The sequence below is a fragment of the Apis laboriosa genome, unplaced genomic scaffold (assembly GCF_014066325.1).
Source record: "Apis laboriosa isolate Shangri-la unplaced genomic scaffold, ASM1406632v1 scaffold112_cov148, whole genome shotgun sequence".
Taxonomy (NCBI): Eukaryota; Metazoa; Arthropoda; class Insecta; order Hymenoptera; family Apidae; genus Apis; species Apis laboriosa.
Genome location: NW_025220865.1, coordinates 5,110,082 through 5,123,634, shown reverse-complemented (window position 1 = coordinate 5,123,634; position 13,553 = coordinate 5,110,082). Strand labels below are relative to the sequence as shown.

At 31.8% G+C, this 13,553-nt stretch overlaps 1 protein-coding gene across 8 annotated transcripts in view; it reads left to right on the top strand.

The window, feature by feature from the left end:
• Nucleotides 1-13,553, top strand: part of LOC122714645 (protein numb) — a 60,323-nt gene that overhangs the window by 21,398 nt on the left and 25,372 nt on the right. The window contains exons 1-3 of one of the 8 annotated variants that reach the window (XM_043936165.1): nucleotides 11,222-11,455; nucleotides 11,507-11,946; nucleotides 12,628-12,927. The exons of 1 other annotated variant lie outside the window; for it this stretch is intronic. In XM_043936165.1, the coding sequence (XP_043792100.1) occupies nucleotides 12,853-12,927 (75 nt within the window). In that variant the 5' untranslated portion in view covers nucleotides 11,222-11,455; nucleotides 11,507-11,946; nucleotides 12,628-12,852. Of the gene's footprint in view, nucleotides 1-3,088; nucleotides 3,130-11,106; nucleotides 11,947-12,627; nucleotides 12,928-13,553 lie in introns of those variants that run through there. 6 more of the 8 variants (XM_043936218.1, XM_043936182.1, XM_043936173.1 and 3 more) reach the window with 6 other exon arrangements.

Sequence of the window (13,553 nt, the reverse complement as noted above, 5' to 3'; positions counted from 1 at the left end):
TCCTCGTACGTAATTAGTGAATAATTACGGCCACAATGACAAACAATAATGTAACGTTATTGACGCGGAAACGCATAGAGTTAACGGTACAGAAATTAGATAAGAGGTAATTAATAATCTTGATCATGGTAAAAGCGTATAAATTTTCGTATACATTTACTAATTGTTTACTAATGCAGGACAACTTACCATCGATGTCGTCTAAAAGCAGAAATTGCGTGTGTATTTTCAATTTTCAATATATACCACGAAGTACTAGTTGGTATTATCGAGTTTTAACATGGATAGTGTAAGTCATTAATATAATCAAAAAATATCGAAAAAAGTAATCGAAAATATTATATGAAATAATAATATATTATACAACTGATAACTGAAAAAAAAAAAAAAATACTATTCAATTTTTAATTAATTAATAAATTAATTAAAAAAATTATTAAATTAATTATTAAAATAATTATTGAAAAATTATATTAAAGATAAGATTAATACAATTTATTTTTTTCTTTTTTTTTTTTTTTTTTTTTTTTTTTTAATTTATCCACATTACGCTCTGAATATTTCATGCCTTTTCATATCGTGTAAATAAAATTCAAATTTTTCATAAATGTTTTTAAATCTGTCCGATGAGTTATGGATGGAAATGTATTGGCAATTGATATTTGATCAAATTGAACGCGAAGCCAAAAGCGACCTCTTCAATTAACCTTTCGTTAGATGTTCAAATGCGGCTTTTTTTTTTTATTCAAAGCAGCATCAACACGACGGTCGAATTCAACGTTTCGCCGTTACAATCGACGACTACACGCACGAGGCACAACGTACGTACGTTCGGCTCGTGTAAGTGAGCGAACGTGTAACGTGTGCAGACACGTACAATTTCACCCCGATAAAACGTTCCCATAGAGAGCCGGCGCACGGGGTGTCGTGGGAACCGTTTCACTCGATATAAAGCATAACGTACGCATTTTTATGGGGCGCGTAGACGTAGCCAAGTAGCTTGGGGATTTCTTTGTAATGAATCGACGATTCTTCTCCACCGACTTTCCCCCAATTTTCCCCTCCTTGCCTTGCCTTCGTCGATCGTGTAATGGAGTATTATGTTTCGAAAAGGAAGTGAGAAATTTGACTATTAGGTATTTGGAAATTTTTAGAAAGAGTTTGAAAGTAAAGAAATTTACTTATTTTCAAATTTTTATTGGCAAGTGGATAAGTTGATTGTGCAATGATGTATTTATGTTTGAAAAAGAAAATGAGAAATTTGATTATTCAGGTATTTCTAAATTTTAGAAACAGTTTGAAATCTATTTTTTTTTTTTTTTTTTGATTATATATTTTCATTATAAATTTTCATTATAAGTAAATATGTTGATTATGTTTGAAAAGAAAGTTGATTGTTTCTAAATTTTAGAAAGAGTTTGAAATTTATTTTCAAATTTTTATTAGAAGTAAATAAATTGATTACGTTTGAAAAGATAATAAGAAATTTGACTTGATTAGGTATTTGGAAATTTTTAAAAAGAGTTTGAATAAGTAAAAAAATTTACTTATTTTCAAACTTTTGTTATAAGTAAATAAATTGTGTAATACTGTATTAGAGATATTTCTAAATTTTAGAAGGAAAGCCAGAAATTTAGTTATTTTAAATATATTTATTTCCAAATATTGAAAGGAATAAAAAAAAATGCATGTATTTTTACATTTTAGTTTGAAAAGTTTGAAATTCAAAAAGTTTCAAATTTTAAAACGTGAAAGTGATAGCAAAACAAATTTTTAAATAACAAGCTTGTTTGTTGAGCAAATGAATCAATATTTGGGAAGTATAAATCTGGTGATTAACGTTTGTATTGATTCAAACGGATATTGGTGAACGGTTTTCTCATAACGATATATCGTAACACAATGTCTTGTACAAATTCGACGAAAATGTTAGTGCATCGATCGTCCTGTTCCCATTTCTTCGGTTCCGATGCGGATACCTGCAATCTGAGAAATCGATCCAACCGACTGTAAATTTAATTGATTCAATTATTATTAGTAACTTTAATATGATATGATATCATCAATTTAATGGATTTAAATTTTAAAAGAAAAAAATTGAATATTAAATTTAAAATATTTATTAAAATATATTTTAATTAAAATGTCTTGTTTTTAAAAGATAAAGTTTTGAAGCACCACTTCTTTTTAACTTAATTTTTTTTTTTTTTTTTTGTATCTTTATCGATAATACGTACTCGATGAATAGAGATACGATTTTGAATCTAGGAAATTCATTCAAGGATTATCGAATTCAAAGGATTATTCAATTTAATCGATTTATTATCTATTTATCGAATATTATGAAAAAAGTAATATTACTGATTTAAATTATCGATCGATTAAATTATCTATCTATTATTTATTAATCTATTATCTATAAATTATCTATATTTTATCTCATTAAAAGATAAAAGATACATGGAACTTCGAATTTTTCTATGTATCTTTAGAAACAAAAAAAATCCTTAAAGTATACTTCAACTAAGAGGAGAAGAATTGACATTATAATTTTCGAATATTCGATATTAAATTATCATCAATTTTCTTTTAACTTCTGTTTCTAGGGAAAAATTAATCGTTAAGAATATTTAATTTCTTAAATTTGCATATAAAAAGGACTATGCAAGAATGTATTTATCATCTTTTAAAATGACGTTTAATGAACCATTTTGAAAGTGTTATCAGTTGAAATAATATTTACCATTTTAAAAGTTAAAATGTTAAAATAAGTATAAAGATAATCTTTTTTAAGTTTGAGTATTTTTTTTTTATTTCATTTATTTATTGTTAAAATATTATTAAAAAATCGACAATACAAATATTTTGTTAATTTACAATGTATCAATTATCGTATATATTTATAAAAATACTATTTTTATTCAAATTAATAATTTCGAAAAATAAAAAAAAATAACAAAAATAACAAGAATATATATATATATTTTTTAAACAAAAAATATGCAATGTTTGTTTTTATGATTGCAAAAGAATAATAAAATAATGGGATATAACAAATTCGTAACAAGTTTTTTTTTTTATATTTCAGATAAACCTCCTTCAGTTTACATTGGAAATAAATACTTATCGGTAAGTGTTTGAACGCATTTTTTTTTTCAATAATGGCTTATTCAAATATTTACAAATAACTTATTTAGAACTTATTTTAAATTTAAAAATTTAAATTAATTTAATTTAAAAATTTAAAAATAAAAAATCTCCTAAAGAGATTTAGAAATATCGATCGTTTATCTTTAAAATCAAAAGTCACTGATTTTAATTTTTCAAACTTTATCAATATGCAAAAATTTTTATCAAAAAATTAATGTGATATTTCGAGATCTTGTCTTGTTCAATTAACGTAACGGGTTGAACGGCGAATAATCGCGGGCAACGTTCGGGTAATATCGCGCAAAATCGGGTAAAATCGGATGATATCGGGCAACATCGATAAACCTCGGATAACAGACAATATACTTACAAGATTTAAAATCTTAAACCCCTGCTCTTAATATTGCCGCCCATAGATATGTCCTAAAACCGGACCTGTGGAGGACTTACTCGCGCAACAAACAGAACCGTATTACGTGAACTATATTTTCATCCCTCATAAGCATAGGATCTAAGCATGTGTCACGTTCTTAAAATCGTTTTTGTTTTTTAGAGGAAATGTTCACTTCGGGGAACTAGGGTTTTAACATCTGTTCACTTATTCATTTCCTGGGCATTGGAATATCGATACCACGTGTTTCCTATCTGTAGCATCTATTTCTTATATGGATGATGGCGGATTAAAAAAATGGATCAAAAATAAGCTCTTTGTAAATGGGATGGGAATACGATATATTAATTATCAATTTAGAATCTATTAGATATTGAAGTATACGTAATCTTAGATCTTAAAGTCTATATCGAATTATCTAAAATTTTTTTATTTTTAATATTTTTTATTATGATGTGATTTATATAAAACATATCTAACATAATAATATCACATATCTAAAATAATACATAAGTTTAAGTGTTCAAAAATCAAAAAGCTTTAACCAAAAAGCATTATTTAGATACGTACAAAACTATGAATAAATCTGTATAAGGATGTACATTGTGATATGCGAAATAATATAGTATATTTACAATAAAATTGTTAAAGCTCGGTCCGCGTCATAGCACATGTTAGCCTTTGTACCTGTCGACTCGATGTTCATGGGAATACACTGGCATGTGGTTTATCTATAACCATATGGCGTATTGGTAAATACATGCGAAAAGAATAGAGACGAGTTCCATATAAAACGTTACTTTTTTATTACCATCATGATTTTAATACTATATCCATTATTCAAATCATCGGATGATTTGTCATATCTGACGCCTTTTTTAATTTTTTTTTTAATTTCATTTGGCCATCTTATATATGAATTGTAGAATTAAATCCAACAATTTTTACGCTATTGAAATTTGTACATGGAATTATTTCATTGACTTCACAATTTTTATCCTACACCTCCGTCTTTTTTTCACATTTTAAATTTTCGCGCGCGAAACGAATACCTTATTACACTAGATTTTAAAAGAAATCTCTATCAAAAAATAATTATCACGAATGTTGTTAATTTATTTATTCGTTTGTTGCATGATATTCATCTTTTATCTTTGAATAACTTATAACTTAATCATTCTTTAAAATGTCTAAAAATTTAAAATTATCGAATTAAAATGTAAAAATATAAAAAAATTATAAATATAAAGTTATACAGAATATTCCTTCGCGCCACGTTCGATATTCTTGATGTTGGCAAAAATGTAAATCCGAAATCGCGGAGAGTTGGAAATGGCGCCGTTTATCGTTCTTAGTAAGTGTTTCCACCCCTCGATGTTTTCTCCCGTTGTCGCGTTTAAAGGCATCGTTGAGCCGCAAAGAGTGCCGTAAAGAGCAGAGAGTAAATGACGCATGCGAGAGATCTCCTCCGTGCAAGTTGATTCACCGTGACTCGTTCAATCGGAAAATGAAAATCAACTCCCGTCGTGGATCACTGCACGCGTAATGTCGTGATCGTTGTTAGATGGTACTTTCAAGTGTTTCGGATAATTTGTTAATCTCGATAATGGGAAATTACAATAATAGGAAATTGATTTTCCTTTTCCTTTTATTTTATGCATGTTATGTGGTCTTTTGATCGTATATATCGTATATATCGTATATTGGTCGGATCATGAATTATTATAATATTACGATAATAATTGGAATAATTAATTATATATATAGATATTTAATTTTATCTCTGTAGATATATTTTAATCGAGATATAAATTAATCGCATTTGTCGCGCAAAATATAGAATGCAAATTGAAATTATTAAATCAATATGTGAAATGTCATTTTTTTCAAACGAAATAGTAAACATGATCATTTTTTTTTTCGAAACGTAAATATTCTAAATTTATTTCAATTTTTATTACGATTCGTTCTTAAATTTCATGGAAATATTATAAATTATTGTTCTTACTCGAATTGCTGTAATCCTTAGCTGTTTCTTAATTTCAATATTTCAGAATAATTGATATTTTCTTAACATACGCAGAAAAGATTTAAATTGTATTTTATCGTGATTCTTCTCTTGGTGATATTAATCATATTGAACATTTTATTATTTTCCTTCTCAACTTTATTATATTATTATTCTTTTATCGTTTCTTTCTTGAATTGAATTATCGATACATTTCACATGAATAAATTAAAATTGATATGAAATGTATAAAATTGATCAATGTTTTGGGTTGAAATTCATTTCATTTAAATTTAAAATCAACATGAAAATAATAATCTTAATAAATTTTTTAAAGTATCGTATTTTTTAAAGTATTAATTCGTTCGTTATTTTTATCATAAATAAGTTTTCAACATACTTTTTTATATCTATCCAAGCTATAAATTTACCATGTAAAATTTGTCCATTTACAGTTGTCAGTGAAATTTAATTTTCATGAATAATAAAATTTCTATTCATCCACTTTCTTTCAATACTACTTTCCTCGTTATATTTTATTATGAAAATGTTTCTTTTCACTTTCAACGAGCGTAAATTACATTATACATCAAAAGTCCTTCTTGGCAAAATTAGTCTTTCTAGAAATTATCTCTTAAACTACTATCCAACCACCGTAGAATTTAGTCATATCTCATTATTTTTTATCATCATTCTTCTCTCTATCTTTACTATTCCGACTAATAGTATAAAAACTTTCCAATTGAAACTCTCTCTCCCATTCTAATTAAAATTACAACTAAAATTACATTTTCGTCTCCGTTATTCACCAAAAAATAAAATATCTGTTTTAAGAGTTAATTTGAAAAAAGGAAAACCTCGTTATTTCTTCTTTTGAAAAGAAGATCCTTCAAAAAAAAAAAGGAAACCAACATTTTCTCCCATTTCTTCCATACTACCTAAAACCACTCAACTTGATAAAATGTTTTAACACTTATCATTCCACACTCCATTCTCGCATACCGAGAATATTTCTTCTTATTGCATACCATCAGGTGGCTGATTACACTTATACACCTCGTCATCTCTTTTCTGCTCGTCCACGCGCCTTGCCTTCCCTGCTCGCTTCCTCCTCTCCTCCCCCCTCTTCTATCTCTAATCTACTCGAGCTTGCCACGAGCGCAAAGCGACTAGAAAAAGCAAACGTGGAAGGTTGCGGCGGTAGCTGAAAGTCACCCTTCCTCGAATCCACCATCCACCATCCACCAAGTGCTCTTTTCCTCCTTCCTTTCTTCCTTCCACATCTCTTCCGAGGTCCCCCTTCGCCTTCCTTGCGCTGTTCCTTTCTCGGTGCATGCACCTGTGCATATCGCCCTCGACACATAGCCCTGTAATCGTGGAACGAGCGTGTACGCACGTGAAAAGGTCGACGAAAATAGTCGCTCTAGCCAGCAGCCATTCGTAGCTGGATCAAGGCTGTTCGAACGTTATTTTCGTCGACGGGGCGTTTTCACACTGCACCCCGTGCAAATAAACGGGGCGAATTCGATTTGATCCCTCCTCTTTTGTTTCGTCGTCCCGGCTAAATTCTTCACCGGATTATTTATAATTCGGTCGGTTTAATCGTAAACGTAAGGGAGGAAGCGAGGTGACTAAGGGTTACCCCTATTCGAATTTTTCTGAAATTTAAATTCGTATAAATATTCCATTCTTGGAATTCTTGATGGACTCTGAATGTAAATGGAGAACTAAGCGGAAGTTTTACTAAATTACTTTCTCCCCGTTTTCAATAAATTTCTTCTGAAATTTAGATTGATATTTTTCATTTCGAATATCCTTCTGACATATAATTTTGAATATTTAATCCATAATAAACAAAAGCAAAGGTCTCAAGATTCCTCTACGAATTTCAATAAATTTTAGCACGTATTTTGAATATTAATTTTAAACGATGTATTTTGAATATTAATTTTAAGTTTTTCGTGAACTTTTAACTGAAGTTTCGCAAAAATGAATAGTAGAACGCCTTTTTTAGAAAGAAAAAAAAAGCAAATTTTTTTTTTTAAAATTGCATCAACTTTAATAGTTATTTTATTACCAAGGCTCATCGCGGGAAGATTGCAAATATCACGCGTAATTTACAACCGTAATGAACCGGAAAGCCATCACTTCCTATTCGCCATTTGTTATTCAGATAATGAAAAATTTACAAATATTCGATTATGTATGTGTGATTTTGCATTTTCCAATCATTTGGCCGGTTTTTAGTCATTTTTGTGCAAATTTATCTTATACTTTATCGATTTATATCGCACGATATAGGTAAGTAAAGTAAGTCCCTAGCTTCCTGTGTTTAGATATGAGAAAATAGCAAAGAGGAACGAAACCGAAGACAGCTGCCAACTTTCTTTCTTCCTCTGTGATCGTGGAGCTTACTTTACTTTAAAACTAAATCAAGGCAATGCAGCTGCTTGAAAAAATACGGTCATTCAGATATTTTTCACTCCCCTATTTCCCATCTTTGCTCGTAATTAAAACACAAGTAGAGTTAAAACACAAGTAGTATTCAACGAACCATTGGTAATTTGACCGACATCGTTATATGTAAAATCTTCGTAACGCAATTTTAATATTATTTATGGAAAATTTGAGAATAATTAAATTTCTATCAATTAAATCAATTTACGTGAACTTTTTTATAATAATAAATAAATAACTTTTAACTTATAAAAATTTGGAGAACCAATGAACTTCTGTTACATGAAGTATCAAGTAAATGGAATATCACATTTTCTTTGACAGGAGAAATGTAAAATTGATTTGTAAAAAAACAATCATTTGTAGTACAAAATTCACTCGTTTATTTCAAGAGACTGTTTTTCTCTGTTATTTGCGAATTAATTCATAATTAAAAAATAAAAAAAAGATATATGTGATTCGATTTACGAATCGAAAATGGAATAGTTAACATAAATCGTTTCTATCAAATCTAAAACAATATCAAACAGATCGACAGTTGCGCTTAATCAGGCAATTACGTCTTCTTAATTCATTCTACCCCTCCCCCCCCTTCCATCGATGTTGCCTCGAGACGAAGGTTCTACGCGGAATCTCGGTCGAAAGATCTGAAAACGAAAGAAACCTTGGCTGGGTTTCGCGGTGAGCCTCTCTCATTCTCGCGTCTCAGCAGATGTACGACCATTTGCCGTGGCAGCTGCACTACTCACCACCGTAAACTTCGAGCACCAGACCCGGACCTAGATTCGAGCTGACCCCTACGATTCCAACCTTCTCGATCGTCTCGAGGCGTTATCTTCGTCTTCACCGCGCTCGATATAGTCAGATTCGATAAATCAAAACTCCGTACGTCTCGCACGGCGTTAATTCATCGAAGGTTCGCCCGATGGTAGCCGGTATCTCCAGTTCGAGTCGCATAATTGCGCGACAAACCGGTTTCTCGCGGTGCAAACTTGAGGTTGCCGGATGGAAAGATGCACACAGGCGCTCAGGGAACTCGGCATGGCCCTGGATCGCGATGGTGGAGTAGGGAAAAGGTATACCGGGCCCGAGTGGAGGAGCATTTACGGTTTCACGATGAAGGAGAGGGGGAGGGGGGTGGGTTGACTCGTGCTTCGTGCCTAAATGGATGAAAAACAGGGACGACGATCTCATATGGAACCACGATCTCGTATGGAACCACTGGAGAAAAGTTTGTTCCTGTGGATGGACAGATTTGTTGATTATTAAGTACTTTTGACGAAGGAATTATCGTGATGATCAGTTTAATAAAATTTGAAAATGTAAAAAGAAACTGTAAGAGGATAAAAATCGTGTATATTTTATTTCTTGAATTTAAAATTGATTTGTTACGACGAGTTATCCTTTGAATATAATCTTTTGAATATATTATCGTATAAATGTATACGATCGTGGTAAAATCGAAAAATATAAATATTTAAGAAAGTATAGGGCATCGATTAATATAGCAACACCCCTGGCGCACCGTAGGACCCGGGTAGAGAGACATGGGCCCGTTTGAACTACGGCATTCGCGTCCCGAGTGTTTCAGGGGGGGGTTCTTGCACGTCTCTAGTACGGTGGATCGTAAATACGTGTGTACCTTCGTCTCGTCGAACTTTTCCGTTACTTTGTGTTATTATAGTGAAAGTGAAATAAAATTCGTTCCCGTGTCTATTTTCTACGATAATAAACAAAGTGACGTTTAAATATTGATAATACACCATCGTGTTCTCTTTTTTTTTTTTCCCCTTAACTGATAAATGGTGTTCTAACTGTCGAAAGCTATACGTAAATCGTGATATCTCCACCAGGTGGCATGGAAGTTCTTTAAACGGAAAACAGTCGTTTTATTTAAACATTTTCGACAAGTTCTTTTGTTTTATGTATTCTAATATTTTCGTGTTCGTTATCGAATTATTGCAAAGTTTTATTCGTCACGATAAAAGATATTTCAAATAACAAACTTCGAAGTTAATCGATATTCAAGAAATATTTTTTGATAAATATAATGAAATTAATGTGAAAGTTAATGTGAAAGTGATTGAGATGATGCTCGATTCACCGATGCGACAGATCAAACGTATATTGCAGTTCCGGTGGGGTCACCGGAAGTAGCTAAGCGTGACGGCGGCAGTTCTAACGGAAAAACGTGGGAATTTCGTATCGTACCTCTTCACCTCATTGTCAGTCGCATTGTCATTAATTGGCATATTTTAAACGAGCTGCGCAATAATCGCATTAAAAATTCGCGTAACGGATAAATCTTTCTTCTCGTACTTCAAATTATATAAATGAAACGTAACTATAAATGTATAAATGATAATTCATCTTTGATAAAAAAAAAAACAGTAGATGATGGCAGAATATTTATCGAAACCTTAATCAATACGTGAAAGGAGGTCGAGGATAATCGAGTTAAATAATTCACGAACGATTCTCTCCTTTTATTCTTTTCAAATCACATTTTTCAATGACAAATCAATTTGCAATCGAAAATAAAAATACGTCACGGGAGCATCCGTTTCCTTGATTCCGAACATTCGTCAAATTAATCAACGTCGATCGATCAAACTCGTACATATTCGATTGGGAAGAAATGAAATTGCATTCGAGTAACGGTTTCCTGGCGACGCGATTGAAATTTTTCGTTCACAGAACGGTTACTTAATTCGTCAAATCTGATTGTATGCGACTCATTAACTATTTGATGATCGAATGAAATTTGCACATTATCATCTTTCAAAAGCTACTCAAGAACATCTTTCTCATAAGAAACTCGACCGGCTTTAATTAAAACGAGTATATACACGGAAACAAACGAAACAGCTCGTTTTTATTACAAAGAGAAGTGTTGATTCAGTGGAATGCTCCTGAGGCGATTCAAGATTCGTTTTTGTCCTCTCAACCACTTCTTGAAACGTTGTAAAGGATTAACACGCGACACGATCGAAACTCACGAGTGAATAATCGAGAAAAAATTCGTCATCGATTAAAAATAACGAGAGAGATATTCGTCGTGTACCGGATGATTATTGGAAAGCAAAAGCGACGAGTATATCGCGCGAATAGCAAACGAGCAACAGGATACAGTTGCTCCCTCCACTGGACGTAAGGTAGGCCAGAGAACAGAGACGGATAGTATGAAATGGAGAGAGAGTAACCGAGGGATCCCACTCTAGGTAGAGTTCATGACGTCAATCTTCGGGGCCAAGTCGCACGACCAGTTTGAACTGCTAGCTCGCTGTAAGAAGGGAAGAAGAAGAGGAAGAAGAGGCGACACTGGTCTCTCGAACTGTTCCTCGATCGGTTCTGATATGTGTACATTTTTACCGGCCGGCACTCGTACCGCCGCCATGTGTATCCAAACTGTTCTCTCGTCTGATCGTGTGTCATACATCGGTGGACAGGTTTGTCTATATATATAAAGATTGAGGTTAATTAAATTTGTGATCAAACAGTGTGTCAAATAAGAAAAGGTGAACGGGTTCGCTTGTTGAGATTGATGAATTGATAAAAATGATTGAATACGACAAAGAATAGAAAAAAGAGCTTAGAGTGTCGTGAAGACCAGTCAATATAATCGCACACCTGGTGCCAGTGATAAGTAGTGTGCATGGAAGCGAATGCAAGTCGTGCAGTGGAGACTCGCGATGGAACTCGGTTGTTCGGTGACAATACCTTGGTCGATCGGGAAGCCCCCACAGTTATCCGCCTTCTCAGTGCTGAACCTTAGCTTGGACATTATATCTTAGATATCTTATCCAATCGCGCGAATTTGTGGTAGTTCGATTGAATAGAGGCCAAAAAAGATACGTGCACGAATATAATTAGGAGATCGATAAACAGGTTGTGACAATGGTGCATGTTCTGTGAAAATCTAACGAAAAAAATATTAAAGGTATAAATTAATTTTTGGCCTTTTTAAAATAAATTTCACGTTTATTTATAAGTAGTTCAATCTTGAAAATGATTGTCATCAGTTTCTGTCACTTCTCAGATAACTGACGAATCTCTTCTCGAGAAAAATATGGCGGTTTCGAGTCAATAAAATTGAAATAAAATAATATACCTTCTTTTAGTTATTGATTGTTGTTATTTAAAAGAATTTAACAACTTATCTTTATAATCATTCTTCATTTATTCAATTAAATATTTTTCTTTAAATGTTAGAATAAATTTTGACTAAATTTGACAAAAATTTCTTTGAAGCAGTGTTTTATTTTTATCTTTTTTCGATATTCTGAGATATTCTATATGGAAAAAATTAAAACTATTTCGGAATTTTTGAAATTATATTTTACAAGTGTTTAAGATATTTTTTTCTAAAGTCGAGTAAATCATTTTCTTGATCTCGACAATATTTTTTTTAATTACAAAAGTTATATTGTTATTTTTTATATACTGTTTATCGAATATTATCATGTTTATTATGTAATATTATGTTAAATTAGATTTTATTATCTTATTATTTTAATCTTATGTAATAAGAAATAATTTTAAAAAAAGTGATTTAATTCTATCACTTATTTAAACTAAATTTAATGGCCGAAAATTAATTTCTGTATATCTAATAAAATAGTGACAATAAGGCAGATAAGTGTTATGAACTGGAAAGTTATATTCTGAGGATTAAAAGGGATCGAAGGAAAGAACATTTGAACGAAGAGGAATAGCAAAGTGCACGGACGTTCGATGATATCGTGTATAGTGCAACGAGGAAAACAACGAACGACGAAGCCGTTGTGTTTGGATACTTGACGCGGTCGCTACTGCGCGTCGTGAAAACATCGACGCCAGAAGAGAAATGGGAAACCACCCGTCCGCCCACCAACCGCTCGAGAGAGCTACCAACCATGCTGGAAATGGTCTTCGCCTCTCGGTATGTCCCGATCTTGTTTTACGTCAACGATAACTATCTGAGAGGCAGATGCCCACGTGTGACGCACGCCTCTTGATGAAATATCGTTAAATAGAGCATACATGCGTTGTTTCGTGTTATTGTATGTGCCACGAGTGAGGCCTTTGAAGCTTACCGCTGACTCTGTTTTCGGCCTTTTGTTTATTGGTTAATTGTCGAAGGTTGACATCGGTCACCTTGATAAAAATTTTAGAAACTTTCGTGGTGGGGATTAAACAAATTTCATTTGGGATGGGAGATGGTTTTATATAATGTTATGGCTCCGTCGAGGGAATGAGTTGTTGTTCGAAATTTTTTAAATTAACTAAAAATCTACTTGTGATCGATTGAATGATTTGGGGTTATGGAGAATGAGGATTTTTAATAATAGATAATTATTATAGATTTAAGATTATTATAGATTATTATTATTATAGATTATTTCATTGATTTATTTTTATTTATTATCGTAGATTTTTTTCATAAAAATAGAGAAATAGAAATTTTTAGTTTTTATCTTATATTAGATATGAAACGCTTTTATTAATGCTTAATATTTTATCGAGATCATAAATACGTATCTCGAGTTAAAAATAATAAACGATTCC